The sequence below is a fragment of the Synchiropus splendidus genome, chromosome 8 (assembly GCF_027744825.2).
Source record: "Synchiropus splendidus isolate RoL2022-P1 chromosome 8, RoL_Sspl_1.0, whole genome shotgun sequence".
NCBI lineage: Eukaryota > Metazoa > Chordata > Actinopteri > Syngnathiformes > Callionymidae > Synchiropus > Synchiropus splendidus.
This window is the reverse complement of record NC_071341.1, coordinates 16,109,476-16,134,499: the sequence shown is the minus strand read 5'-3', so window position 1 is coordinate 16,134,499 and position 25,024 is coordinate 16,109,476. Positions and strand designations below refer to the sequence as shown.

Here is a 25,024-nt window from a genome sequence, read left to right as displayed (position 1 = left end):
AGTACAGTACTTTCCTGAAATATGCCTCACTCTTTCAATATTGGATTGCTTGACTTGTTATATCATATATCTGGGTATCCAGGACTGAAAGACTTTAATTTCTGTTAAAACTTTTCTCGCGCAGGAACTGAAGACCAGAGCCATTAGCATGCTAACAGAAGCCGTGCTAGACGGTAGCCAGGCCATGCGGGATCCAGTAGGGGGCAGCGTCGAGTTCCACTTCGTTCCGATCCTGAAGCTGATCAGCACCCTGCTCATCATGGGAATCTTCAACGACGAAGACACCAAACACATCCTCAAGATGATCGACCCGAACGTTTTCAGCGGGAAGGAGGAAGAGGAGGCAGAGGAGGCCCCAGAGGGCGAGAACAAAGATGCAAAGGAGGAGGAAGAGGAGGTTGACCTGGAGGACGAAGGTGTCGGTGATGAGGATGAAGAGCAGGGAGATTTAGAAAAGGAGGGCGAGGAGGAGCCTAAAGAGGAGGGAGAGGAGAAGGAGGATCGAGAGGCCAAAGATGGAAAAGTGGATGGTGAGAAGGCAGAGGAGGAGAAGGAGGCAGAGGCAGTGGAAGGGGACGTGAAAGAAGAGGAAGAGGCTCCCGAGGAGGGTCTGCTCCAGATGAAGCTGCCAGAGTCTGTCAAACTGCAGGTCAGTGGATACCTGCTCAGTTAGCGATATCTTCCCTGAGAGGTTGTTAATGACATTCATTTTATTTGCCTTTATTGTTTTTATATCACTGAATAATTGGTCCAGTGGAAGCGTTTTATGAGGAATCACAGCGATGGGATCTCATGAGCCTCTTGAGCCTTTTAGATTGGTTCTGTAACTAATATCTCCTCTTGCAGATGTGCACTCTGCTGCAGTACTTTTGCGACTGTGAGCTGCGTCACAGGGTGGAAGCCATCGTGGCCTACTCCGACACGTTTGTGCATGAAATCCAGAACAACCAGCGTGTCCGCTACAACGAGCTGATGAGAGCCTTCACCATGTCAGCCGCAGAGACTGCACGCAAGACCCGAGAGTTCCGCTCGCCACCGCAGGACCAGGTAAAAGTGTTGACCAAAACATGTGTGTTACTGTGCTTTCACAAGATATTCTGTTGGTCACCAATAGCTGTGGTAGCAACAGAACATAATTGAAGCTCAATAATCGTCTTTGGATTCTTCAGGTTCTTTTACTGACTAATTTCAAGCACAATCCAGAGGACGAGGACTGTCCGGTTCCTGAGGAGGTCCGTGATACTCTGGGCGACTTCCACAACGACCTCCTGCTTCACTGCGGTGAGAATAGCATCACAATTAGCGCCAGCAACCTTGCCCTGGAGCTACCTCACTTTGTTCTCGTGCTGATGGACAAACTTTCTCCCAGGTATTCACATCGAGGAGGAGACGGAGGAGGAGGAGGTGGACACGACACTCAGAGGGAGACTCCTCAGTCTAGTGGACAAGGTCAAGAATTTCCGCAAGAAGGAGGATGAAGAGAAGCCGGAGGCCGAGGAGGAGCCGAAGCCCAGTACGACTTTCTGAACTCGAGCGGTTATCTTTCATGCCTGCAGTGCTGACTTCCTCTGCCTTAACACAGGCACTCTTCAGGAGCTGATCTCGCACACTATGATCCACTGGGCCCAGGAGTCCTTCATCCAGAACCCTGAGCTTGTGCGGCTGATGTTCAGCCTGCTGCACAGGCAGTACGACGGACTTGGGGAGCTGATCCGAGCTCTGCCCAAAGCCTACGCCATCAACGCCGTGTCTTACCAGGACACCATGGACCTGCTGGAGTGTTTGGGTCAGATCAGATCGCTGCTCATCGTCCAGATGGGCCCAGAGGAGGAGCGGCTCATGATTCAGAGCATCGGGTACGTGTCAAACCTGAAGGTCTCACCATGATATACAAATCTACTGTCATACTTTTCAACAAACAATTCCATGTCCTGTTCAGGCTTCTATTGCCTCTGGTGGTCAATGAGTATAGTTTAGAGACATTTGTAATCGGTAACAAAGCTCTCAGGTGCCAGAAGATATTGTGGCATGAAATAAAAACATATCTGATTCAGGCCTGTGGAAATGTTTGATTGAAACTCTTCAATAAGATGTGAATTGTTGCAGAAATATCATGAACAACAAGGTGTTCTACCAACATCCTAACCTAATGCGAGCACTGGGCATGCACGAGACGGTCATGGAGGTCATGGTCAACGTCCTGGGTGGAGGAGGAGACTCAAAGGTAAGCACGTCATTCCACTCGCTGGCTTGGTAACTGACCAAAGCCCTCTCCACCTGCAGGAGATCCGGTTCCCTCAGATGGTTACCAACTGCTGCCGTTTCCTGTGCTACTTCTGCCGTATCAGCCGACAGAACCAACGCTCCATGTTCGACCACCTCAGCTACCTGCTGCAAAACAGCGGCATTGGTCTCGGTCAGTGACGCTGTCATGGTGATCTTTATCCCAACTACTGCAGTTGTCCTGCAGGTGCAGAGATAGAAGCAGCCAGGTGTCACAGATGGAAACGGAGGAGTAATAAACTCACAGCAAAAAAGCTGGTGCAAATACAATCTAACAGTTGTTCAAAAATAGTTAATAGTCCATTCTGCAGGAATTTTTGTAACACATAAATTTGCAGTTGACGTTTTGAAGGTTATTTTAAAAACCATCCCAAACCTTGTGTCTTTGCTAAAATATTGCCTCGTTTTACTGTATTAATGGTTAAGTACAGCTTGAAATCAACTTGAAAACCTACTATATTTGGAAGTGAGAGAAAATGTATTCTTCAAATAAGATTTTTTTTCTACCTGCGCTCTTCGCTCTTGCAGGCATGCGTGGCTCCACTCCTCTGGACGTGGCTGCTGCTTCTTGCATTGACAACAATGAGCTGGCGTTGGCACTGCAAGAACAAGATCTGGAGATGGTGGGAGAAACAGAAGAGAGAGGTTGAAGTCTCTAAAAGCTCTATACTGACCCTGTTTTACTTTCTGATGTCAGGTGGTGACGTACCTGGCGGGCTGCGGGCTGCAGATGTGCCCGATGCTTCTGTCCAAGGGCTACCCTGACATCGGCTGGAACCCCTGTGGAGGAGAGAGATACCTGGACTTCCTCCGTTTCGCTGTCTTCGTCAATGGTTTGCCACTCATACTTATGTGTCTGTAGCTGTTGCTAACGTTGCCCTCTTTCTTAACTCAGGTGAGAGCGTGGAGGAGAACGCCAACGTTGTGGTGCGCTTGCTCATCCGTCGGCCCGAGTGCTTTGGTCCCGCCCTGAGAGGGGAAGGTGGTAATGGTCTGCTGGCTGCCATGGAAGAGGCCATCAAGATCTCAGAGGACCCAGCACGAGATGGACCCACGGTCAAGAAAGATCGGCGCTTTATGTAAGTGGCTGCACCCCAAGTCGCCCCACTTTAAATGTTAAGAGGAGGTTGACCGCTGCAAGCTAGCTGGAAAATCTTCCAAGTTTACTTGGTTTGAGTTTGTACCATGCACTTTCAGCCAGATGTGGTCCGTCAGTGAGAGGGGTTGTCTTCACATGTCTCGTGTGTTGATGGTAGGTTCGGAGGCGAGGAACAACATGAGGAGAACCGGGTGCATCTGGGCAACGCCATCATGTCCTTCTACTCCGCCCTCATTGACCTGCTGGGCCGCTGCGCTCCAGAGATGCATGTGGGTCTAGTTCTTAGAAGAAATACCTTTTATTCTGTTGGGTTATACATTTTTTCTGTGCTGCACAGCTGATCCAAGCGGGCAAGGGTGAAGCTCTGAGGATCCGAGCCATTCTGAGGTCTTTGGTGCCCATTGAGGACCTGGTGGGGGTCATTAGCCTTCCAGTGCAGATTCCTGCCCACGGCAAAGGTGGGTCTTTGTGGAACAACTCTATCTTTAAAATCATTCTACCGAATTTTCATTGCCTTGGTTTTCAATGTTTATAAACATGTTTTCCTCGCGCAGACGGCCAGATCGTAGAACCCAAGATGTCTGCCAGCTTCGTGCCGGATCACAAGGCCTCCATGGTGCTGTTCCTGGACAGAGTGTATGGAATTGATAACCAGGACTTCCTGCTGCACGTGCTTGAAGTGGGATTCCTGCCCGACATGAGAGCGGCTGCCTCTCTGGACACTGTGAGTCCTACATTCCTGGTTATAAAGCCACTCGAAAGCTGATCGGCTTTTCCTGTCTCAGGTGGCGTTCAGCACCACAGAGATGGCCCTGGCTTTGAACCGCTACCTCTGCTCGGCCGTGCTGCCTCTGCTCACCAAGTGCGCACCGCTGTTCGCTGGCACCGACCACCGTGCCATCATGATCGACTCCATGCTTCACACCATCTACCGACTGTCCCGCGGCCGTGCGCTGACCAAGGCCCAGCGAGACGTCATCGAGGAGTGTCTGATGTCCCTCTGCAAGTAAGTTCTTTGAGTAGCTGTTCATCATGCGTAGTTTATGACACGAACTCTCTTTAAAATATGCCACAGGTTTCAATTTTATATCTCTTTTAAAGTTGGTTAAACAATCCAAAGGGAGTAGTTCTATATGAATGTATTGTCGACAGGTGGCTGCGGCCCTCCATGCTGCAGCATCTGCTCCGTCGTCTGGTGTTTGACGTTCCCATCCTCAATGAATACGCCAAGATGCCTCTCAAGGTTTGACTGCCAATGAGTTTCAAACTGTGCTGCAGTTTTTCATCACCTCCATGATGTCATCTGCTCACAGCTGCTGACCAATCACTACGAGCGCTGTTGGAAGTATTACTGCCTCCCGAATGGATGGGCCAACTTTGGGGTGACGTCAGAGGAGGAGCTGCATCTGTCCCGGAAACTCTTCTGGGGAATCTTTGAATCATCCGCCCACAAGGTGAGGAAACAGCGCTCTGAGTGGAAATCCACCAATTCACTGTTTCAAATCTCTAGAAATACGATGCAGAGCTCTTCAAGATCGCAATGCCATGTCTCTGCGCCATCGCCGGAGCCATCCCTCCGGACTACGTTGATGCCAGCTACTCTTCCCACACGGAGAAAAAGGCCTCTGTGGACGCCGAGGGCAACTTTGATCCCAAACCTGTGGAGACCACCAAGTAAGTCATGATGGCAATAAGAAGCATGCGTTGATCACTATTATAACTTTATTGCTTTCACATGTACATATCTCAGTAGCCATCTTGAGGTATGCTAACAGTTGGAAAAATTTAACAAAGAAAACATTATTTGGTATTTAAAGGCTTTTTGGGAGATGATGATGTAATGGTATCATAATGCTTCCCAGATTACATAAATTACAATAGTTATAAAGAGGCAAATAATCCCAGCCACACCATATATTAATGTCAATACTACTTTACTCTCTGTGAGTGCATCCAGTCCACCACTTACTGCATTGTGCTATGTCAACCTTGTCATAAGTTACCAAACATGATTAGAAAACATTCACAACATCCTTTATATAGCCATATAAATGTCTTATGAGAGTCTTATAAATGTGTTAAAGAGTGCTTAAAGTGTTATGAATGTTTAAGGCCAGGCGTATCAAATATAATCCACATATGGAAAAGTTTTTTTTTTTTTTTTGTTCACAAGGACCTTAGGGTTCAAGTTTCATTTGAACTCTCATTTTGCAATGACAAGTTGATTCTCTTCAACGTGATCTGTCACCACAACAAGATCAAATCTTTGAACTGAACAATTTCCTGAAAACAAAGAAGGGCTTCTGTGTTACCTTCGAACGTTTCCAGGGACAGTACGGAGGAAAATCACAATCTGACACAAGTAGTGTTATATAACAACAAAATATGGTATATTTCTGTTCACACATAAATCCTTTTGTTTCTCTTGGGTGTATTCAGTTATTCAAGATGAGTTTTGGTTTTCAACAGCACCATAATCCCTGAGAGACTGGACGTCTTCATCAACAAGTACGCTGAGCACACACATGACAAATGGGCCTTTGAGAAGGTGAGTGCTTCAAGACTATTCCAAGAATATGTTTAAACAGCCGTCGTGTATTTGACGGTCGGGTGCATTTTCAGATCCAAAACAACTGGACTTATGGAGAGGCACTGGATGAAAACGCCAAAACTCACCCGATGCTGCGGCCCTACAAGACATTCTCAGAGAAGGTGATGTCCAGTCCACTGGTGACCAGTCTGAGAGGGTGCAACAAGCCTCACCTTGTGGTGCGTTGCAGGATAAAGAGATCTACCGCTGGCCCATAAAGGAGTCCATCAAAGCCATGCTAGCCTGGGAGTGGACTTTGGAAAAGGCCCGAGACGGAGAGGGAGACATGGAGAAGAAAGCAGCTGCCACCACCACCACCACCCGCAAAATCTCCCAAACCGCTCAGGTATTTTTGTGACTTGATGTCAGGCTTGTTGATTAAGTGACTTAGCATTTATATTTCATAGTATTTATATATGATATTTCTCTTTCTCTCATCAGGCCACCTATGACCCCAGTCACGGCTACAACCCTCAACCCATCGACATCACAGCAATGGCTCTGTCCAGGGAGCTGCAGGTCAGTTCTTCACCAGTAGGAAAGGAAACTGCTTTGAATCAGAATTCCAAAAACGTGACTTCAGAGTCTGGTATTGGAATATGATTGAAGGTCCCTGTCAGAAGCAGCCAAATAATGCTGTCATTAGTGATTCATTGTTGATTTACCAGCAAGCTCCAGTCAGCAGATGAATTGTCTTTCTATCCATGCAGTCAATGGCTGAACAGCTGGCTGAGAACTACCACAACACCTGGGGCCGCAAAAAGAAGTTGGAGCTGCAGTCCAAAGGTCAGAGGGGTTTTGTTTTGGTGCAACTCAATTAATTCCATGTCGTTCACTGGTGTGAATGCTTGAAATCGAACTATGAGAGGAAGAGCAATCAACGCTGACAGGTAGCAAGGGGCCGTTTGAGACTGTTATATTGAACTCTGTAGACAGCGATGGTGCTGAACTTCATCATCAACACGCTTCCTTTGGCAGGGTTTTGGGATTAAACTCGCAAGTTTCTGAAATAAATTAAATATACCCGAGATCATGTTGTTTACGTATTCAAGAATGATAGATATGGATTGTCTAAACTACAGAGTCGTAGTTTTGATCACCTCAACTCTGTGAAGGGGGCGGAACTCATCCACTGCTGGTGCCGTATGACACCCTGACTGCAAAGGAGAAAGCACGAGACAGGGAAAAGGCTCAGGACCTGCTCAAGTTCCTGCAGCTGAACGGCTACGCAGTGACCAGGTCTGCAGGTGATTCATCTCTTGCAGTTATTTTTCTCCCTAACCCAATTTCTCCTTCCCTCCTCAGAGGGCTGAAGGACATGGAGCAGGACATTTCCTCCATTGAGAAGCGTTTTGCTTATGGATTCCTCCAGAAACTACTTAAATGGATGGACATCGCCCAGGAGTTCATCGCTCATCTGGGTACCACATTCACACAATGTCTGTCTTAGGCTTCATCCTGATCCAGTACTTTCTTTTGTTCCGTTCAGAGGCCGTCGTCAGCAGTGGACGAGTAGAGAAGTCGCCGCATGAACAGGAAATTAAATTCTTTGCCAAGGTCAGATTTCTTTTTGTGAATGAATGGGAATATCACTGAGATAACTAGATGAACAAGTAAAGAGAGGATGGTGGATATAATGAGGAAAGGTCGAGAAAAAGAAAAATGAAAGAGTGATGCGAAAGAGTATAGAGGTGGGAGGAGAGAACAAAAGCAATGAGAAGAAGAGAGATAAAGAAACTTGGATGGAGGAGTGAAAAGGAGTCAGACAATGAAAAAACAAAACAGATACCGAGACAGACAGTATATGCTTTATAACCAGTGACTGTCAGACTCTGATGTGCTCCACAGGTTCTAGTCCAGCACGTCACATTAGATGAGGTTGTTTGACCCAGTTAGACTTCTGCTACTTTCTTTCTACTGAAACATTTTGGCCTCAACTCTCTTTTCTGCTTCAGGCACATACATGCAACTTTTTAAAGAATAATTTATTCAATGTTGAAAGGAAAAAACAAGGAAGGAACTTTATTGCAATCAAAACCAGTCTGATGTCAGAACAGTTCAGCTGCAGACTCTGTCCCACCGAGTGGAAGTCAGCTGTAGGGGTCAGGAGGAAGGAATGAGTGCTCACTGGTGCCTTGACAATGATGGCCTGGATGTTGTTGGAGATGAGCGCCACCAGCAGCAGAACCTCTGTAGCGGCATCCATGTCTGCCTCTGTGCAAGCAAACCGTGTCTGCTGTTTTATGGTCTCAATTGCAAAGAATTGCAAACATGACTTGATCCTTAACCAGTATTGAATTTTAACTAAGCAAGTTTGTAGGCCAGTCATCTGAGGTTTGTCTGAATGCTGTCTCTGAAAGGAAGTGGTTCCAGAGCCACAAGACACGGACATCCCTCTGAACTGATTGGAAATGTGGCATTACTTACTTTGCTTTTGGATTTGTTGTTGAACAGATTCTGCTGCCACTGGTCAACCAGTACTTCAAAAACCATTGCCTCTACTTCCTGTCCACTCCTGCCAAAGTCCTGGGCAGCGGTGGACATTCCTCCAACAAGGAGAAGGAGATGATTGCCAGGTCAGTAGCGCCAGATGATCCTTTACCCTTCAGAGTTAGTCTTCCTCCCTCCCTCGTTCTGGTCATATTGTTTATTCCCAAAGCGTTCCTTTTTGTGTCTCCTCAACCTCTTTTCCTCCCTTGTTTCTCCTGGTCCTCCCTTCTGGTTTCCTGCATCAGTATCTTCTGTAAGTTGGCTGCTTTGGTGAGGCACAGAGTTTCTCTCTTCGGTAAGAAATCTGCATGCTGGGCTTGTGATCTGTCCTCTCCTGTATGTTTTCATTTCTCCAGAATCACTTCTTCCGTCATTATTTATGTTAATTATCCTCGACTCTCCATTTTAGGAATGTTGGACATGTGCTGTAACGCCACATACACAGTTCTGTTCTGTTATATGGTCACTGGATTCTCATTTTATTTTGAAAATCCACCTGTTCTGAGATAATATACCATATGACTAACAAAAGAGAAAATAAAGGGCAATGATAGACAGTAAAAATATGTGTATATATTTCAGGGTGCTGTGATGTTTCCATTTCAAATGAAAGTCAAATTCTCAAATACATTTATGCGTGAAACTCAAAGTAACAAATAGAGAAATAGCAGGCTTTCATAATCTCCAGCGGGAGGCCTGTTGACACTAACAAACTCAGAAGTGTATTTACTGCAGCACTGTTGGACATCTGTTGGGAAGTAGGAGGCGCTGTGTTGTGAAGCAGCTCCTTGATTCATACACATAGTTCTTTATTTATTTTCTTTACTTCTTGTTTGGTTATTGGAAAGTCCTGCTTGGTTAAAGTTGTTACAGCAGTCTGATTGGTTGCTGTTTTCAGGAACTGATGCGAGTGCAGTGGTCAACTGTCTGCACATCCTGTCTCGCTCACTGGACGCCAGGTAACCTACCACAGACATATGTCACGTGACATTGGCTGCAGGATCATCCTACTTCTGACCCCATTTTTTTCCTCCCTTCAAATCAAAATTTCCCCGGTTGAATTTCTACCTTGTGTTGCATCCATATTGTAGTAGTACTTGTAGTACTTTGTCTGGAGACCGGTCTCAAGACCACTTTTTATGGTCTCTGTCTCAAATGCTTTATTACTTGTTTTGTCTGATTCTGACTTTTTGTTCAATTTTCTTGTTTACTGGTTTTTAGTTACAGATAATCAGCAGGATACCCAAACATCAGTTAGGTGTCTGAAGGCTGTTGCCTGTCAGACTGGTGCTGCTTGTTTCAGATGACAGCAGATTGGTGCACCAATGTGTGCCTGCACCTATTGCAGTTTATTTGCGAATCAGTTTGAGACTCCATATATAAACTGTCTGGGTCTTGTCTCAGTTACAATGCTCTCCAGTCTGTTTAATGCCTTGGTCTCTGTTGGTGTGGCCTTGACTACAACATTACCATATTGTAGACCATATAGTATGTTTTTGTTTATATGTATATTTTTTATGACCTCACCTCAGAACTGTGATGAAATCTGGACCTGAAATTGTGAAGGCCGGCTTGCGTCAGTTCTTTGAGAGCGCTGCTGATGACATTGAGAAAATGGTGGAGAATCTCAAACTGGGGAAAGTGTCCAGTCGAAACCAGGTAGGAGCAACACAGCTGAATCCAAACCTGACTGCGCTTCTGAGGGTCAGTGTTGTCTCCCCTCATGCTCGTCTAAGGTCAAGGGCGTGTCCCAGAACATCAATTACACCACCGTTGCCCTCCTGCCGGTCCTCACCACCCTGTTCGACCACATCGCTCAGCACCAGTTTGGAGACGACGTCATGAGTGAGTGAAATGGTTCCTCAGATGATCTCAGCAGAGATGACCTGATTTCAAATCCTCTTGTTTCATCACTAGTGGACGACTTGCAGATCTCTTGCTATCGCATCATGTGCAGCATCTACTCTCTGGGCACTGTCAAGACCCCTCACGCTGAAAAGTGAGTCCATTTCATCCTCAGTTGTCAATGCTGTGCTAAAATCAAAATCTGGATTGATTTGGATGGATGAATTGGATTAGATTAGATATTATTAATATGATGATAATATGAAAGATGAATATTAATAGCTGATGTGAGCCAAGACAAAGATCTTTGTGGACAGCACTCTGAAAGGTATTATATTATTAGTGTTTACTAGTTTAGTTGTTATTAGTTGTTTACCTATTACCTCAGAGTAAAAGTTTCTCCCATCTTATTTGTAGTCATTTTTAACATTTTTTTCTCCTGTGTTTTCCTTTCTGTCTTTATGTAGTATTATGTCTTTGGCTTACCCTTGTTTCTACAAGCTTAGAGCTCATGTAATGATGTGGGATGTTGGTCTTATCGCTGAGATCCACTTTGTAAGCTCTTCCTCCCTGTCCAGGCAGCGTCCCGCCCTGGGCGAGTGTCTTGCCCACCTGGCTGCAGCGATGCCAGTCGCCTTCCTGGAACCTTCCCTGAATGAGTACAACACCTTCTCTGTTTACACCACGAAGACCCCCAGAGAGCGATCCAGTATGTCTCAGTGCCTTTCTACAAACCCACCCACCCAGGGATTTAATTGAGTCTTCTCATCCACCAGTTCTGGGCCTTCCTAACCAGGTTGAGGAGCTATGCCCGGACATCCCAGAACTAGAGGTCCTGATGAAGGAGATCCATGACCTGGCAGAGTCTGGTGCACGCTACACGGAGATGCCCCACGTGATCGAGATCACTCTGCCTATGCTGTGTAACTACCTACCCCGCTGGTGGGAAAGAGGTCTGGAGAACTTCCCAGATATGGAAGGTCAGCTCTGCACCTCGGTCACCTCGGAGCAGCTCAACCAGCTGCTGGGCAGCATCATGAAGATTGTGGTCAACAACCTTGGCATCGACGAGGCCTCCTGGATGAAGAGGCTGGCAGGTCAGTGCAAGAGGAGCAGCTGAGTTGAAGAGAAGAGAATATTGCTTTGTGTTTTGACATGACTGTTGCTTGTGGCCATCCAGTGTTTGCGCAGCCCATCGTCAGCAGGGCCAAGCCAGAGATGCTCAAGTCCCACTTCATCCCCACCATGGAGAAGCTGAAGAAGCGCTGCGGGAAGGTAGTGGCTGAGGAGGATCAGCTCCGGATGGAAGGAAAGACTGAAGTGGACAGTGAGAACGGAACCATCCGAGACGAGTTTGCCGTATTGTGTCGAGACCTGTACGCACTCTACCCGTTGCTGATCCGCTACGTGGACAACAACCGGTAACAATGCCGCTGTAACCAACACCCACACTGATTTTTCCACTAAATATGTTCATTGATAATACAATCATGCACACAGTGATATTCATTTTCCTTTTTTAATTAACTGTTATGAAAAAATAGATAAAATAACCTACACAAAGGAGTTAAGACAAAGCAAATGCTATTAAACCCCTACACATAAACCTACATTCAAATATGTAAGTGTGCTCCTAAGATGAATACACATAAAGTCCAATATACTGTATTATAGCCAAGTGAGTCCAATGTATGATGATGTTTAAACAACAAAGTGATACATACCAAAGCCTTGTGCTGACAACACTAGTTGAACATTAGAACATCTCACTTTATCATCTGAACTTCCAAATATGGGCCAGTTAATGCATTGGGCTTTTTACTGATGGACAGTCATACATAAGGGAGGGCATATTTATGGGCTCACCGCGAGGATGCTCTGTTTGCAGGGCCCGGTGGCTGACATGTCCAGACCCAGATGCAGAGGAACTCTTTAGGATGGTGGGCGAGGTCTTCATCTTCTGGTCCAAATCTCATGTAAGCATCTTTACTGTTAGAATATTGAACGTAGAAAGGGAAATAGAAATAACTAGTTTAGTTCAGGTCTCCAGTCCTGACGTTTATTTTTATGTCTCTCCAGAATTTCAAGAGAGAGGAGCAGAACTTTGTGGTAATGAATGAAATCAACAACATGTCCTTCCTCACCGCTGACAGTAAGAGCAAGATGAGCAAGGTGAGAGTGGACCTCATTCACCGTCTCCCACCTCTGTATACAATCACTTTCTGTCCACCCATCTATTAACTGAAGCCGAATGATTAATACGTTACTAACTCATACCTGTACATTAAATATGAAGCACATTGTTTCTCTCCTGCCCATTCAAGTTCGTGGAAGTGACAGGAAGGTAGAACAGGCCCAATCCTGACCAGTGTACAGTGTTGAGGCAGACCTGTCCTAACTGTGTTCTCTCCTCATGTCCTGTGTTGGGGCGGCACCCTGGCCCACTAGGCCGGAGACGGAGAGGTTAGACTGTGTTTGTGCACGAGCGCTGTGCTGACCGCATGGCACCCTGAGTTTGGGGTAGCATTTTCATCAAGCTCCACCTCGGACCACCACACTTGTTTCACTCAGACGTCTGTCTCACACTCACGTGGTGCACACACATACACATCTTCATACAAGAAAAGAATGATTGAACTCTTTTTTTGTGTGTGTCTTTTGTGCTTTTATGTCTTTTGTCTGACATCCTGTTTCCTTCGGTGTCTGTCTGACGTCTTTCTCTCCAATGTTCGACTTTTTGTTCGACTGTCTGCGAAAATGATTGAGTCAAACGTCTTGACTTTGTTCCTAATATGGACAAAAGTAATGTGTTGTTTTGTGAAAATCTAGGCTGGAGAAGTGAAAGGATACTTAACAAAAGCTGTGTGTTCGCCCTGTGATTCCGACCACAGAACAGTCCATCTGTCCCACACACGTTTCTGCTGGTTCTGAATCTTGGTCCAGTTTGACAGTCCATGTTCACACAGCTGCTAACTTTGTGTGTTGGTCATTAATGTGTGTCTGTCTGTGTGTGTGTGTTGGGGATCTGGGGTGGCTTGATGAAAGCTCTGCTGTAGTTGGTAAACGCGTGACCAGTTTCATGGTGCCCAGTTGTCATTGAATCAGCCGAGTGCCATCACCTCCTGATTTATCAGTGGTTTGCCTCTGGACTGTGTCTGAGGTTCACGCCTGTCGTCCCCTGTTGTCTTCGAGTCTTGTCGCTTGGATTTCTCTCCGCTTCTGTGTTCCTACCCTGGAAATGGCTGCCATTTGGGGTCAGGCCCCTTTTACAGGTTGACTCTGCCTTTTGAGGAGGACTATGAATGTAAACAACGCCAAAGAGACTCTTCTACCCGTGGCTGCTCATGAACGTTACTGGGCTCTGTCTCTGTTGGGACCACTGTTGCCCCCTTACCTTCTATGTGGCCAGACAACAGCAATAATGAAACCAGAAGCACCAGGACAGGATTTTTGAGAAGAGCTTCAGGGCTGTCTCTTGTGTTGCTCCGTGTTCTGTCCAGTGGGGAGGCTCCATTTCTGACCACTGTTCTACTAACAGCCAGGCTGCATTTTGACCCACCAGCGCTGTCGGTCTGAACGTAGCTGATGATTCTTCCACGTCAGCATGTTGTGTTGCTACTCAGGATGTCCCCCTGCGGTCATGATGACATGGCTGGATTTGGGCGTGGAACCCGCTGACAATGGTGTGACCTGAGTGAGTAGTGTGAGCCAGAATAAACTGTCCTTCGTCTCTTTAGTCTGGAGGCTCGGAGCAGGAACGTACCAAGAAGAAGCGGCGAGGAGACCGCTACTCCGTGCAGACATCGCTCATCGTGGCAGCTCTGAAGAAGATGCTTCCCATTGGCCTCAACATGTGTTCGCCCGCTGACCAGGAGCTCATCAACCTCGCCAAGATCCGATACTCACTGGTACTGTTTGTTGAATGAATTTGCCAAGCCTTTCTTCTAAAGCGTTGGGCTACAGTGAAATCAGATTGAAGCAACCCACAAAATTGGGTTGTTATGAAAAGCACGACAAACACAACGAAGGTCGAACTGAGCCAAAAGGCAAAGGTTAATCTACACTTTCACTCTCATATATGGCTGAACACTTTGGTAAGTGACTGACTGAACAAGTGGCTGGGGTTGGCTCAATTTTACCCGACCTCCTGACCTGTAAAGAGTCCAAGTTAAAGTTTGCTCCTGTTTGAACCGAGTGTCTTATCTCTTGTGTAGAAAGACACGGATGAAGAAGTGAGAGAGTTCCTGCACAACAACCTGCATCTGCAGGGAAAAGTAAGAAAAGCTTGTAACCCTTGATGCTCCGAAGTCGCTTCATCATCACAATCTTTCCTGTACCTGCAGGAGGAGGACCCTGCCATGCGCTGGCAGATGTCCCTCTACAAGGAGATGTCTGGGAAGGCTGAAGATGCTGAAGACCCCGAGAAAGTGGTGAAAAGGGTCCAGGAGGTGTCGGCCGTTCTTTACCACATTGAAGTGGTGAGTCTGAGAACAACAAAGAAACTCTTTGTATTGTATTTTTGGAAAATCATGGCTGAAATCTGAAAATTTAGCATGGGGTATGCCACTATTAAATGTTGCTTCAGTTATATTCCTTGAATGTTATAAAGTAGGAACATGACATTAGGGGCTTAAGATATGATTAAATTATATATGATTTCATTTTTTAATACATAAAACATTGAAAACATAAATCGTAAAATTTGATTATCTTTTTAAGAGGTAAATGTCTTGGCGACAGAACTAGGAAGTAAACACAATGATCCCTTTTTTTCGGTACAAGAAATACTATCATATCAGAAGTACTCATTGAAATATTTTGAATTTCAAATGAAGTGGTAAAATCCTGAAAGCAGACCTAAAATTCAGGCAAAGCGCCGCGTGTGCACTTGTGTGAAGTGAGAATACTAGCCCAGGAGTGGAAAAATTTCTTTCCTCATATACTGAGGCCCTCCAGCCAAAACAAACACAATGAACAAAGGAATTTTCTGAATGGATTCCCAATATGAAGTTACCATTATGGAACAGTGACAATTGTAGAATTAAGTAAAATCACTTTCATTACAAATTATTATCCACTAGACAAAATAATTTATTTGAATTTTCTGTTGCAGCAATGTACAGCGAATATATAAATATGTCAGAAATTTACTGTCAAGAATGTAAAATGTTTTATATTTATACATGTATTACAGGAGAAAGAAGAAAAACATGTTGAATGTTACATGTTAAAAGTATATATTTGAAGTTCACATTTTATTAGAACTTATAAGAGTTGTGGGTAAAGAAAAGCTGGTGAAGAACATAAGGGAAAGAGCGTTGATTAGATAAAAATAAAAAAATAAGGGCTTGGTTGTAATACTTAACTACTCATGAATCACGAAAAGATCAAAACAAATACATATTAATAAAATTATATTAATAAATATAAACAGCATGTTTAAAATTTGAACCTATACTTGATTATGTCAAGATTTTGATAACATCAGTTTAAAGTCACTTCATAGGAAACAGAAGAGGCAGCTTGTGGTTACACTTGTCAGTTTCCAGCCGTATCTCACTATCACTTACATTTACTTTCTTTGACTCCTTCACACAACTTAAGCACAGGCAGCACTTACATGCTGAACACACATGCTTTTAATTTGGGAGTATACTGTGTCATTTTGTCATTAAGGGTTGTTTGATCCGCATTTTCAGTTCTTTTGCCACTTGTCTGTAATACATTGTTTAGATTAATGCCATGAATGACAAGACTTTAGTGTCAGTACTTATATCTGTGAATGTGATTTGCTCTGACTTCAGACTGAACATCCCTTCAAGTCAAAGAAGATGGTTTGGCACAAGCTTCTGTCCAAGCAGCGCCGCCGAGCCGTGGTGGCCTGTTTCAGGATGACGCCGCTGTACAACATCCCAACGTAAAACCTCATCACTTCGCAGAGTTTTGAAATCTATATCCGCATCAAACCATGTCACTCAGATTGACCATCCCACAGACACAGAGCCACCAACATGTTTCTGGATGCCTACAAGAGGAACTGGCTGGAGACAGAGGGCTACTCCTTTGAGGACAAGATGATTGACGATTTGTCTGTGAGTGTCCGCTCGGTGGTTTTCAGTCACCTCTTGAAGTGAACACGGTCATTGTGTCATCCAGAAAGCCTTGGAGGAAGAGGAGGAAGAAGAAGAGGAGACAGAGACGAAGCCTGACCCCCTTCATCAGCTCATCCTTCACTTCAGTCGCACCGCTCTCACAGAGAAACTGTACGAGATCCGCGGCCTCCTGTGGCGGCCCAGCCTCTCACTGCTTCTGTTGTTGTTGCAGAAAACTTGATCTTGATCATCTCTACATGTCATATGCTGATATCATGGCAAAGGTGAGACATGAACTCTTTCTCAACTGTGACCTCCTGGAAGGTTCCTACTATTTAGAGATGAAGGACCACTGAAAGGTGCAAGCACCTCTTCAATATTGTGGCCCAAACACAGAGCGGATTCAGCTGCATGTGCTGAGCGATCAAAGATGAACAGTTTCTGAACGCACCTAGCTTTCCAATGTGGAATGGTCAAATCACTGACAGTGGGCAGGACAAAGAGTGAGCGCAGCTGGAAAACAAGTTTAGAGAGGAGTGTTTCGAGTTTGAATCTGATTTTAATTGAGTCACATGGGAAGAGACATTTCACATGTTTGACTGCCACTCAAAACTAGGCATGAAACATTAGTTCAGAACAGTTTCATGTCCTGCGACAGCAGCTAAAAGCACCTAGATACTGACGGCCAGAAAAAGTTGAATTATTCCATTTTAGAGTTCTCACTGTGTTTTGAAGTTGTTGTCTTTATTCCATTTACACTGAACGTAGTGTTAAATAACTGCTAGAAACTTATCATCCATTAATCCATTAATTTACAGAAGGTTAGAAAAGCACTTACTCATTGCACATTTTAAACAATTCTACAAAAATGATGTCAAAATAAACACTATATAAATGTTGTCATGAAAGAGTTAATGGATAAACAGGTTTCCATGATACTGTCACAATAGTCTGGTGAGATTCATTTAATGATTGTCGACAAACTGTTGAAAAATTGAAGTAGATTGTTGAAAGGCATTAAAGAATATAGTTACATTTGAACTGAGCTATGATGCCAGAGCCACAGAAATCCAGTTCATGAACTGCACCCAGGAAAAGTGTGTGTTTCTGGGGTCAAAAGAGCAGATTATTGTCATGATTCAATTCTGATGTTGTCTTTTTTTCCGTCAGAGCTGCCACATTGGTGAGGAGGACGAAGGGGGAGAACAGGAGGGGGAGGAGCCATCCTTTGAGGTGCGGCAGACAGAGATGGTATGGGGGGACCAGGGGGAGGGAGACATGGGAGTCCGCGAAGAAGCAGCTCCTGAAAGACCACACCACATCCTCACACTCGGCACCCTCCCCCCACTTCAACACACACACTTCTGTCATCACACCTCTCTTTCTGTCTTTCCCCGTCTTCCACTCACACCACCTGTCCACCTCCCGCTGCGGGGGACTGACCCGTGCATGCCTTTGCTGGCTGCCAGTCCGGTCACATGGTGTTTAAGTGCATGAGCTGAGTGCAGAGACGGAGCAGTGAAAGACAACAAAATGAAACTCAGGCCATCAGCCGCATCTGCATCCCCGCATGGTCGAAACCTTTTGGTGCCGATTACACTCACCTTCTTTTCCATAAGCCTGGTCTAAATGAACATCTGTCTAGGACACTGGTCAGCCATAACATTATGACCACCTCTCTTGAACCCATTCATTGAGAACTGTCCCACTGTTTTGTTTCTTCATTTTTGCAGTGGACAGTATCGACCTTTGTGTGGGACCCTTGTAGACACTCGGCTGCATAACGCCCCCCTATGCGTGTTTGTTTGTGACACATTGTCTCTCCTCCCTTGCTTGCACTTTCCATTGTAACCATCAGTGGTCATAATGTTGCGGCCGCTCGGTGTGCCCTCCAAACACTTTCCCAGGAAATGCAACTCCTGACGGATGACTAAACCCTCATGTGCTCCTGGTGTGTGTCCGATCGCCTCTCTCCTCCTCAACTCTAACCTGCCTGCTGTGCTCACACCTGTAGACTCTTTGATTTTGTTTGTCTTTACTTGAACACATGGACAAGTCTACCTCTCTGTGCTCACCACAGTGACGGCCGAACTCTTTCCCCTGTCACACACACAACCTCATCTCCACACACGCACCCACTATCTCCTTACATCCAGGCTGAAACCTCACATAATCCACGAGGGAGGGGGGTGGACTGTGGGTTTTCTGTGTTGATGTGTGTAGCAACTGTCATGAATGTTATTTTGTGATGCTCAGCCCAGCCAAAGGTATAGATGGGACAGTGAGGCAGGACGTCATGTGCATGCTCTGAGGAGTTTGTGTGAAATGTTTTGCTGCCACCAAAGTCTGCTGGAAGATGTCTGGAATAACGTACAACCGTCACTAACACACACAGTGGAAGAGTGTGTGAGTGTGTGGAATAGTTTTTCATCAGAGCCAGGCAACCAAGTAAAGATGAGGTGCATCTGAGCACGCACACAGACCTTATACAGAACCAGTATCAGGATAGGTGAAGGTGAACCCGACTGACACGCTGTGGAATAAACAATTTGAAGGAAGAAGCCTTGGTTCTCTAGTGAGCGCATTTCATCCACCTCGTGACCCAAAATGTCTCCTCTTGTAGACATTGCAGTATTTTGTTTAACTTTTAGCACTTCAGGCTTTTCATATACAAATATACAAGTATATACAAGTATGTTAGTACTGTATATTTTTTATCATATTTTTAAGCCAAGCAGCAGCTTCTTATTTTTTTTTTAGCAGATAACACACAAATGTGTGATATTTCCTGAAAATAACAGCTACTCCCTTTCTACCTCTTAGGGACCCAAAATGGTTCTCATGGATACATGATGTTCTACATATACTTTAAACTCTTCAGATCTTTTCACCATATTTGTGAAAAGAGTCAATGCAGAATTTTTGAGGAACCAATGGCAAGTCCCTTTTTCAAATAGATATTCCAAATTATGTCCCAACTATCTGGGTCATGATTCAGAAAGCCAGCTGCTGAAACCACTTGCAGAACCGCCTTGGGACTCGAAGTAGAGCGTCTCCGTGAGGCAAGCCGCCAGCTCTGCTTTGTCTCAGAAGCAAAAATAAGTCAAGGAGTATGTGCGCGAGAGTGTGAGTGTGGGGGGCAGTGCAGTGTGTTTGCAGGCTTTCAGTCAAGTCTCTCGTGCTCTCTGGCCTGCAGGAAAAGGAGATGGAGAAACAGCGGCTTCTGTACCAGCAGTCTCGCTTGCACGACCGAGGGGCTGCCGAGATGGTTCTGCAGATGATAAGTGCCTGCAAAGGTCAGTGAGGGCCAGTACAAACAAGAACCTGGCAGCCGTCTTTGACGGCAAACCTCTTCGGAGCAAGTGGCCTCTAAACTGATCATCACAAATTTGGAGCCTGTGTTGTCACACCAGATTTCATTTCATTTCATTTGAAATAACATATCACACGAGAAAACAGCAACCGAGGTTTTCCTGAACACTAAAATAAAATAAAGTCATGCAAGAGCAAGAATACAAGGTTTGGACTAAAACTAATTAAAGGCAAGATGAAGTTAGACAAAATATCTAAGTGCATAATTCTATGACACCATCAAACTCAATGTGAACAGACTGTTCCTTCATGTCTCAGGTGAACCTGGAGCCATGGTTTCTTCTACTCTAAAACTGGGAATCTCCATCCTCAACGGAGGCAACAGTGATGTCCAGCTGGTACGTTCGTGTTCCCATGTCCTGCTGTGATTAGTGCAGGTTAGGGTCGATGCCTCTCTAAACTACAGGTACATTACTTAATGTTGTTAGTTTGAGTCCACTATAATGGACTGCGATTACATTATGCTGACATGCAGACCATTAAAACTAAATAAGTGGCATTTATGTTTACATGTTCATGTCGCTCATGTTTATTTATATGCTGCTTAAACTGCAAAGTAACCTTGCGTTGTATAGTGACATCACTGGAAAGTTGTGGCTGTGGACAAACTTCATTTTTTTTATATATTGCGCCAGGTATTGATGATGGGTTGACGGAAAATTTAAATTGGAGAAAAAAGAGGGACGTTACGTCATTCGTCATTGACGGAAAAACCCGAGCAAATTTTATAAGCCCAAGCAAAAATTTTACTTACACTGTCATGTAACTGCAGTCATTGATCAGCAGAAAGGAAGCAGAGAGTGTGAAATCAGTATCTGGGGCCAGTCAGCTCGAGGTGGTGCATGTGAAAAACTAAAAATGTGAACCTCAAATGTTGTTATAGAATGCAAGCAAATATATACATATGCCATGATGTGAAAATAAATAATAATAACTGCAGATTTTATTTCATATACATTTTATCTTTTTAAAAAAAGTCATTAAAGAACTGTGGAGAAAATGTTATAACAGCTTACAGTTTCTGCCATATTCGTCCACTAAGATGCCTCACGAAAAGGGATGAAGGAAAAGGAAAAAAAGACAAATTAGGTAATATAGCATGGTACTGAGTGTAGAGTTGAACTGGTCATGAAAAGTAAACAAGTACAGTGGTGAAGAAGAGAGTTCAGCCAGGGTGGAGATGGCTGTGATGCAGCCGGGGTGGAAGAGTAGCTTCACAGGACGATAGTGGTCACTGGAGGTCAAAGTTGATGAGGCTAGGTGGTTTGGACACGTGGAGAGGAGTGAGTGAGTGTTGGACCAAGAATCTTAGAAATGAAGATGAGGAAGGAATGAGTCTCCAAACTGACTGGGAACAGTGGAGGGATGGTGATGAAGATATGTCAAGGTGCAGGAGGCTGACCTCAGGTAGGGACTGACCCAATAGCTATTGAGGTGTTTGGCTGTGTGCAGAGGATGCTGGACTACCTGAAGGAGAAAAAGGATGTGGGATTCTTCCTGAGCGTTCAGGCTCTGATGCAGACCTGCAGGTTTGTTTCTCCTCATCTTGGTTCCATGACACGAATGGACAGCCTTGACATGCACTTTTGTTCACAGCGTTCTGGATCTGAATGCTTTTGAGAGACAGAACAAGGCAGAGGGACTTGGAATGGTTTCTGAAGAAGGCACAAGTAAGTGGCACCTGTTGAGGAAGTGAATACGAATAAACAGTAAGAAGATGCATTAGGTATTTAGAAACTCAACATGTCTTAAGTTAGTTCACTAAACTGGACTCGTGGCGAACAGCGATCACAAGCCTGGTCATTTTCCATGGGGCTCTCAAATGTTCATTTGACATGTTGATCATGGTGGCAACAACGTCACTCAGTCTCTTTGTCCTTCTCTCTCCTGCCTCACACTGCCTGTTTCACCCCTTTACCCCCCTCATTCCATCATGTTGCTGGTTTTCAGATAAGAAGCTAGAACGTGGTAAATGATTCCCTCCTCTGCTCAATCTCTCTCTTTCCTTTCCTCCTCCCTGTCCTTTCTGACCTCTGCAGCTCCAATTCACCCCACTAGTTGTTTTATTGCTGTGAATTTCAAAGTGCATTTCATTTCAAACTTGAGGGTCTGGAAAGCGAAAACTCTGCCTTCACTGTTGCTTCTCAAAGAGAGTCTCAGCGGCACAATTTAAAAATGAATTTGAAGGTTTCTCTTTCCTCCTTGAGTTTTATTCTCAGATCTACTGTGACTCATCTGAAAAAGAAGGAAATGCAGGTCAAATTCATCTGTGATAGGACGCTTCTATTTACAGGCTTCATGTTGCCGAATAAAGTTGACACCTGAAACTTTTGGAATTTAATCAAACACACGCACCAGAACAAGTGCTGCCTATACGTGCCATTTTTTGTGTGTGTGTGCACTGTGTAATCAGGTGTGCTCTGGATATTATCATCCTAAATGTGATAAAGATTGAGGAAGAATTTCTTTATTTTAATAAATGTATTTCCTCTTTCTTAACAAGGTATTACGACTAATGGTTTGTTTAAAACTGGTAACTGACAAGAGCGGAAGCCTTTTTTCCCCAGTCAATACTCTTTTTCGACATGAAAATTGTTTTGCCTGCAAATATAAAAACAAGAACGAAGGAAACACTGAAATATTCTCTCAAATTGAAGAGGTTTTTCTTTTACCCTGGTTCTTGAACCGTGTGGTTTTCTTCCCCTGCTGTAGATTTACTTGTTTATTCTGGGGCAACCTCAACTCCTTTCTGTTTTGTCTGTGTCTCAGTGGAGTATCAGTATCTAGGCATGTTGTGAAGAAGCATGCCGTCTTCAGTGATACACTCGTGCTGACTGAAGTACTGTGTTGTCTGCCACCCACACACACACATTCAATCAAGAGGTTCTTTGACAAACATTTGATTCTGCATTTCCAAACATGCGATAAAGTTCATATTTGTTTACTGAGTTTGCAGAGAACAGTAGATCTGTCTTGCATGTGTGTTTTAACCACTAATTTCTGTGTTTCATTGTTGTGCCACCTCAGTGTAAATGTCATATTTATTTTTGTTGTTGTGTTGATTTACCTTTATCTGTGTCCTGTGACTTGTTTTGTGACACCATTGTGTTGTTTGTGTGTGTCAGTGTTTGTTTTTTGGGTCGGCTTTTAAATAACGGCCTCTGATGTGTCCTACTAACATTGTGTATTGAACACAGATGAAACATTTTCATACGTTCATAAGTGGTAAGTGACTGCAGAGTAGCAACATGTAGTTGTTGAAACAGTAGCACTGAAAAGCTGAATCCTGTTTCCTGCCTTGATTTTCTTCAATGTCTCTCCTCCAGATGAGAAAGTGATGGCTGATGACGAGTTTACGTGTGACCTCTTCCGCTTCCTGCAGCTTCTTTGTGAAGGCCACAACAATGGTGAGCCTTCTCCTCTCCTGCTGTCCTGCAGCACCGTCTGGTTAACGTGTGGCGACGCAATGTCATAAATACCAAACTCTGGGTAGAAATCGGTCTCTGAGTGAAGTTCATGGGAAATGAAGTGGGTGCTGAAGGTGAACTGACTCACGAGATTGTGTCTCTTTTTTTTAATTCCATGTCTTTATTTTACAAATTTGAGATTACACAGTCAATTCTAATCTGTTAATCGATAATTAATATAAAAACAACTTCTCTGGAAGAAGCTACGGTGGTCCTCTCTCTCACCCATCGACGCCAGTCTTGTGTTTCACTAAACTCCTCTCTCTCTTTTCCAGACTTCCAGAACTACCTGAGAACTCAGACGGGCAGCACCACCACCATCAACATCATCATCTGCACTGTGGACTACCTGCTGCGACTGCAGGTCTTCACAGCGCTCCACACAAGCCTTCTGTCCACCTCAGAGCCGAAGAATAAAACCAAGACTGACTTTGTTGCTTGTTCAGGAGTCCATCAGTGACTTCTACTGGTACTACTCAGGGAAGGACATCATCGATGAGCCCGGCAAGAGGAATTTCTCCAAAGCTATGACTGTGGCGAAGCAAGTCTTCAACAGCTTGACTGAGTATATCCAGGTGAGTCACACAGTAGATGCTGGTAGGAGAAACTAGCTGCTACTAACTACCATCAAACCAGCCTAAAGAGTTATGTCAGATCAACGTTGCACTGTATTGCCAGGAAAAACAAACTAATCACAGACGCTTCTTTGACATGTTGTGTCCACTAGGGGCCATGTACCGGTAACCAGCAGTCTCTGGCTCACAGCAGGTTGTGGGACGCCGTCGTGGGCTTCCTGCACGTCTTTGCTCACATGATGATGAAACTAGCCCAGGTGAGAAGCTGCCTTTGAAACAGTTTCACCCTAGAACTGTAATTTCAGAAGAACTGAACTGTAAGAAGTTTTGTGTTACTGTTCGCTTTGTGCAGACAGTATTTATATTTTACTTCTTTACTTCAAAAATGCTAATTGTTTATTCCATCTTTTTCATTATTCTTCCAGAGTAAAGTATGTATTCATTTATTATTTATCAAACTTCAAATCTCAACTTTTTTCCCCCATCTTTTTCTTTCTCTCCTGTTTTCTGCCTGTTGCCTTCTTATTTTCATCGGGTGACAAAGAGCAACATCTAGAGGTGAAACTGTTGGTTACACCCATTTCAACAACTAAATTTGCTTGTCAGTGAAGGCCTCCACACCCTCCATACTGGCCACTTAAGTTCAGGCCAACAAAGGTGTCTGTAGCCGTCACTGACTTAAGCTTACCCTCTGACTGAAACGGATCCGGCGCTGTTCAACTTTGCAGCTCTCTTCAGATGCTCTTTTTTGTTCCTCACCAATTTGAGCTCTTCTTACATATGCTTTGTCTGTATTTACGCCAAGATCTGTTCACACGATCACTCCGGGTGATCTTCCTTCCTCTGCAGCCAACCAGACGTGCCCGAGATAATATTCAAGTATCTGTTATCTCTTGTCGCTCTGTTAGTAATTATTATTCTTATTTCCTGATGAAAATAAATCAAGGTAATAGGGCAGAAACAATTTTACTTTTTCTTTTAACTGTTTCTAAATTTTCTGTTTAATCTGCTTTTTCAACTGTAATCTCTCTCTCTTTGCTCCAAACCTGTTGTGTGTGTGTTTGTGCCAGTCAGATCTTGGTTTGCTTTAAATAACCCGATTGGATTTGACTCAAAAGCGTCTGCTGTGGCTTCCGTCTCAGTGCTTCCCCCTGATGTTTGTATTGTGATCCTTCACTCCTGATGTTTGTCCGTATTTGTGAGTGCCAAGT

The 25,024-nt window shown here is 44.5% G+C and overlaps 1 protein-coding gene across 8 annotated transcripts in view; it reads left to right on the top strand.

The window, feature by feature from the left end:
- Window positions 1-25,024, top strand: part of LOC128764251 (ryanodine receptor 1-like) — a 58,820-nt gene that overhangs the window by 24,813 nt on the left and 8,983 nt on the right. For 2 of the 8 annotated variants that reach the window (XM_053873867.1, XM_053873864.1), the window contains 53 exons: window positions 125-649; window positions 847-1,047; window positions 1,170-1,281; window positions 1,370-1,513; window positions 1,583-1,856; window positions 2,107-2,224; window positions 2,284-2,416; window positions 2,812-2,906; window positions 2,981-3,116; window positions 3,179-3,362; window positions 3,540-3,651; window positions 3,720-3,840; window positions 3,937-4,106; window positions 4,168-4,388; window positions 4,535-4,625; window positions 4,696-4,836; window positions 4,893-5,056; window positions 5,852-5,930; window positions 6,005-6,094; window positions 6,163-6,318; window positions 6,414-6,491; window positions 6,683-6,758; window positions 7,088-7,211; window positions 7,278-7,393; window positions 7,462-7,529; window positions 8,427-8,548; window positions 8,708-8,757; window positions 9,361-9,421; window positions 9,995-10,121; window positions 10,199-10,307; window positions 10,380-10,461; window positions 10,886-11,016; window positions 11,084-11,404; window positions 11,488-11,728; window positions 12,196-12,283; window positions 12,387-12,479; window positions 14,045-14,215; window positions 14,522-14,581; window positions 14,651-14,785; window positions 16,112-16,224; window positions 16,303-16,399; window positions 16,464-16,570; window positions 16,632-16,683; window positions 17,570-17,632; window positions 19,596-19,695; window positions 20,030-20,109; window positions 21,224-21,300; window positions 21,368-21,441; window positions 21,722-21,739; window positions 23,098-23,178; window positions 23,514-23,602; window positions 23,685-23,813; window positions 23,966-24,070. In XM_053873867.1, the coding sequence (XP_053729842.1) occupies window positions 125-649; window positions 847-1,047; window positions 1,170-1,281; window positions 1,370-1,513; window positions 1,583-1,856; window positions 2,107-2,224; window positions 2,284-2,416; window positions 2,812-2,906; window positions 2,981-3,116; window positions 3,179-3,362; window positions 3,540-3,651; window positions 3,720-3,840; window positions 3,937-4,106; window positions 4,168-4,388; window positions 4,535-4,625; window positions 4,696-4,836; window positions 4,893-5,056; window positions 5,852-5,930; window positions 6,005-6,094; window positions 6,163-6,318; window positions 6,414-6,491; window positions 6,683-6,758; window positions 7,088-7,211; window positions 7,278-7,393; window positions 7,462-7,529; window positions 8,427-8,548; window positions 8,708-8,757; window positions 9,361-9,421; window positions 9,995-10,121; window positions 10,199-10,307; window positions 10,380-10,461; window positions 10,886-11,016; window positions 11,084-11,404; window positions 11,488-11,728; window positions 12,196-12,283; window positions 12,387-12,479; window positions 14,045-14,215; window positions 14,522-14,581; window positions 14,651-14,785; window positions 16,112-16,224; window positions 16,303-16,399; window positions 16,464-16,570; window positions 16,632-16,683; window positions 17,570-17,632; window positions 19,596-19,695; window positions 20,030-20,109; window positions 21,224-21,300; window positions 21,368-21,441; window positions 21,722-21,739; window positions 23,098-23,178; window positions 23,514-23,602; window positions 23,685-23,813; window positions 23,966-24,070 (6,705 nt within the window). Of the gene's footprint in view, window positions 1-124; window positions 650-846; window positions 1,048-1,169; window positions 1,282-1,369; window positions 1,514-1,582; window positions 1,857-2,106; window positions 2,225-2,283; window positions 2,417-2,811; window positions 2,907-2,980; window positions 3,117-3,178; window positions 3,363-3,539; window positions 3,652-3,719; window positions 3,841-3,936; window positions 4,107-4,167; window positions 4,389-4,534; window positions 4,626-4,695; window positions 4,837-4,892; window positions 5,057-5,851; window positions 5,931-6,004; window positions 6,095-6,162; window positions 6,319-6,413; window positions 6,492-6,682; window positions 6,759-7,087; window positions 7,212-7,277; window positions 7,394-7,461; window positions 7,530-8,426; window positions 8,758-9,360; window positions 9,422-9,994; window positions 10,122-10,198; window positions 10,308-10,379; window positions 10,462-10,885; window positions 11,017-11,083; window positions 11,405-11,487; window positions 11,729-12,195; window positions 12,284-12,386; window positions 12,480-14,044; window positions 14,216-14,521; window positions 14,582-14,650; window positions 14,786-16,111; window positions 16,225-16,302; window positions 16,400-16,463; window positions 16,571-16,631; window positions 16,684-17,569; window positions 17,651-19,595; window positions 19,696-20,029; window positions 20,110-21,223; window positions 21,301-21,367; window positions 21,442-21,721; window positions 21,740-23,097; window positions 23,179-23,513; window positions 23,603-23,684; window positions 23,814-23,965; window positions 24,071-25,024 lie in introns of all 8 variants that reach the window. The other 6 variants (XM_053873862.1, XM_053873861.1, XM_053873863.1 and 3 more) reach the window with 5 other exon arrangements.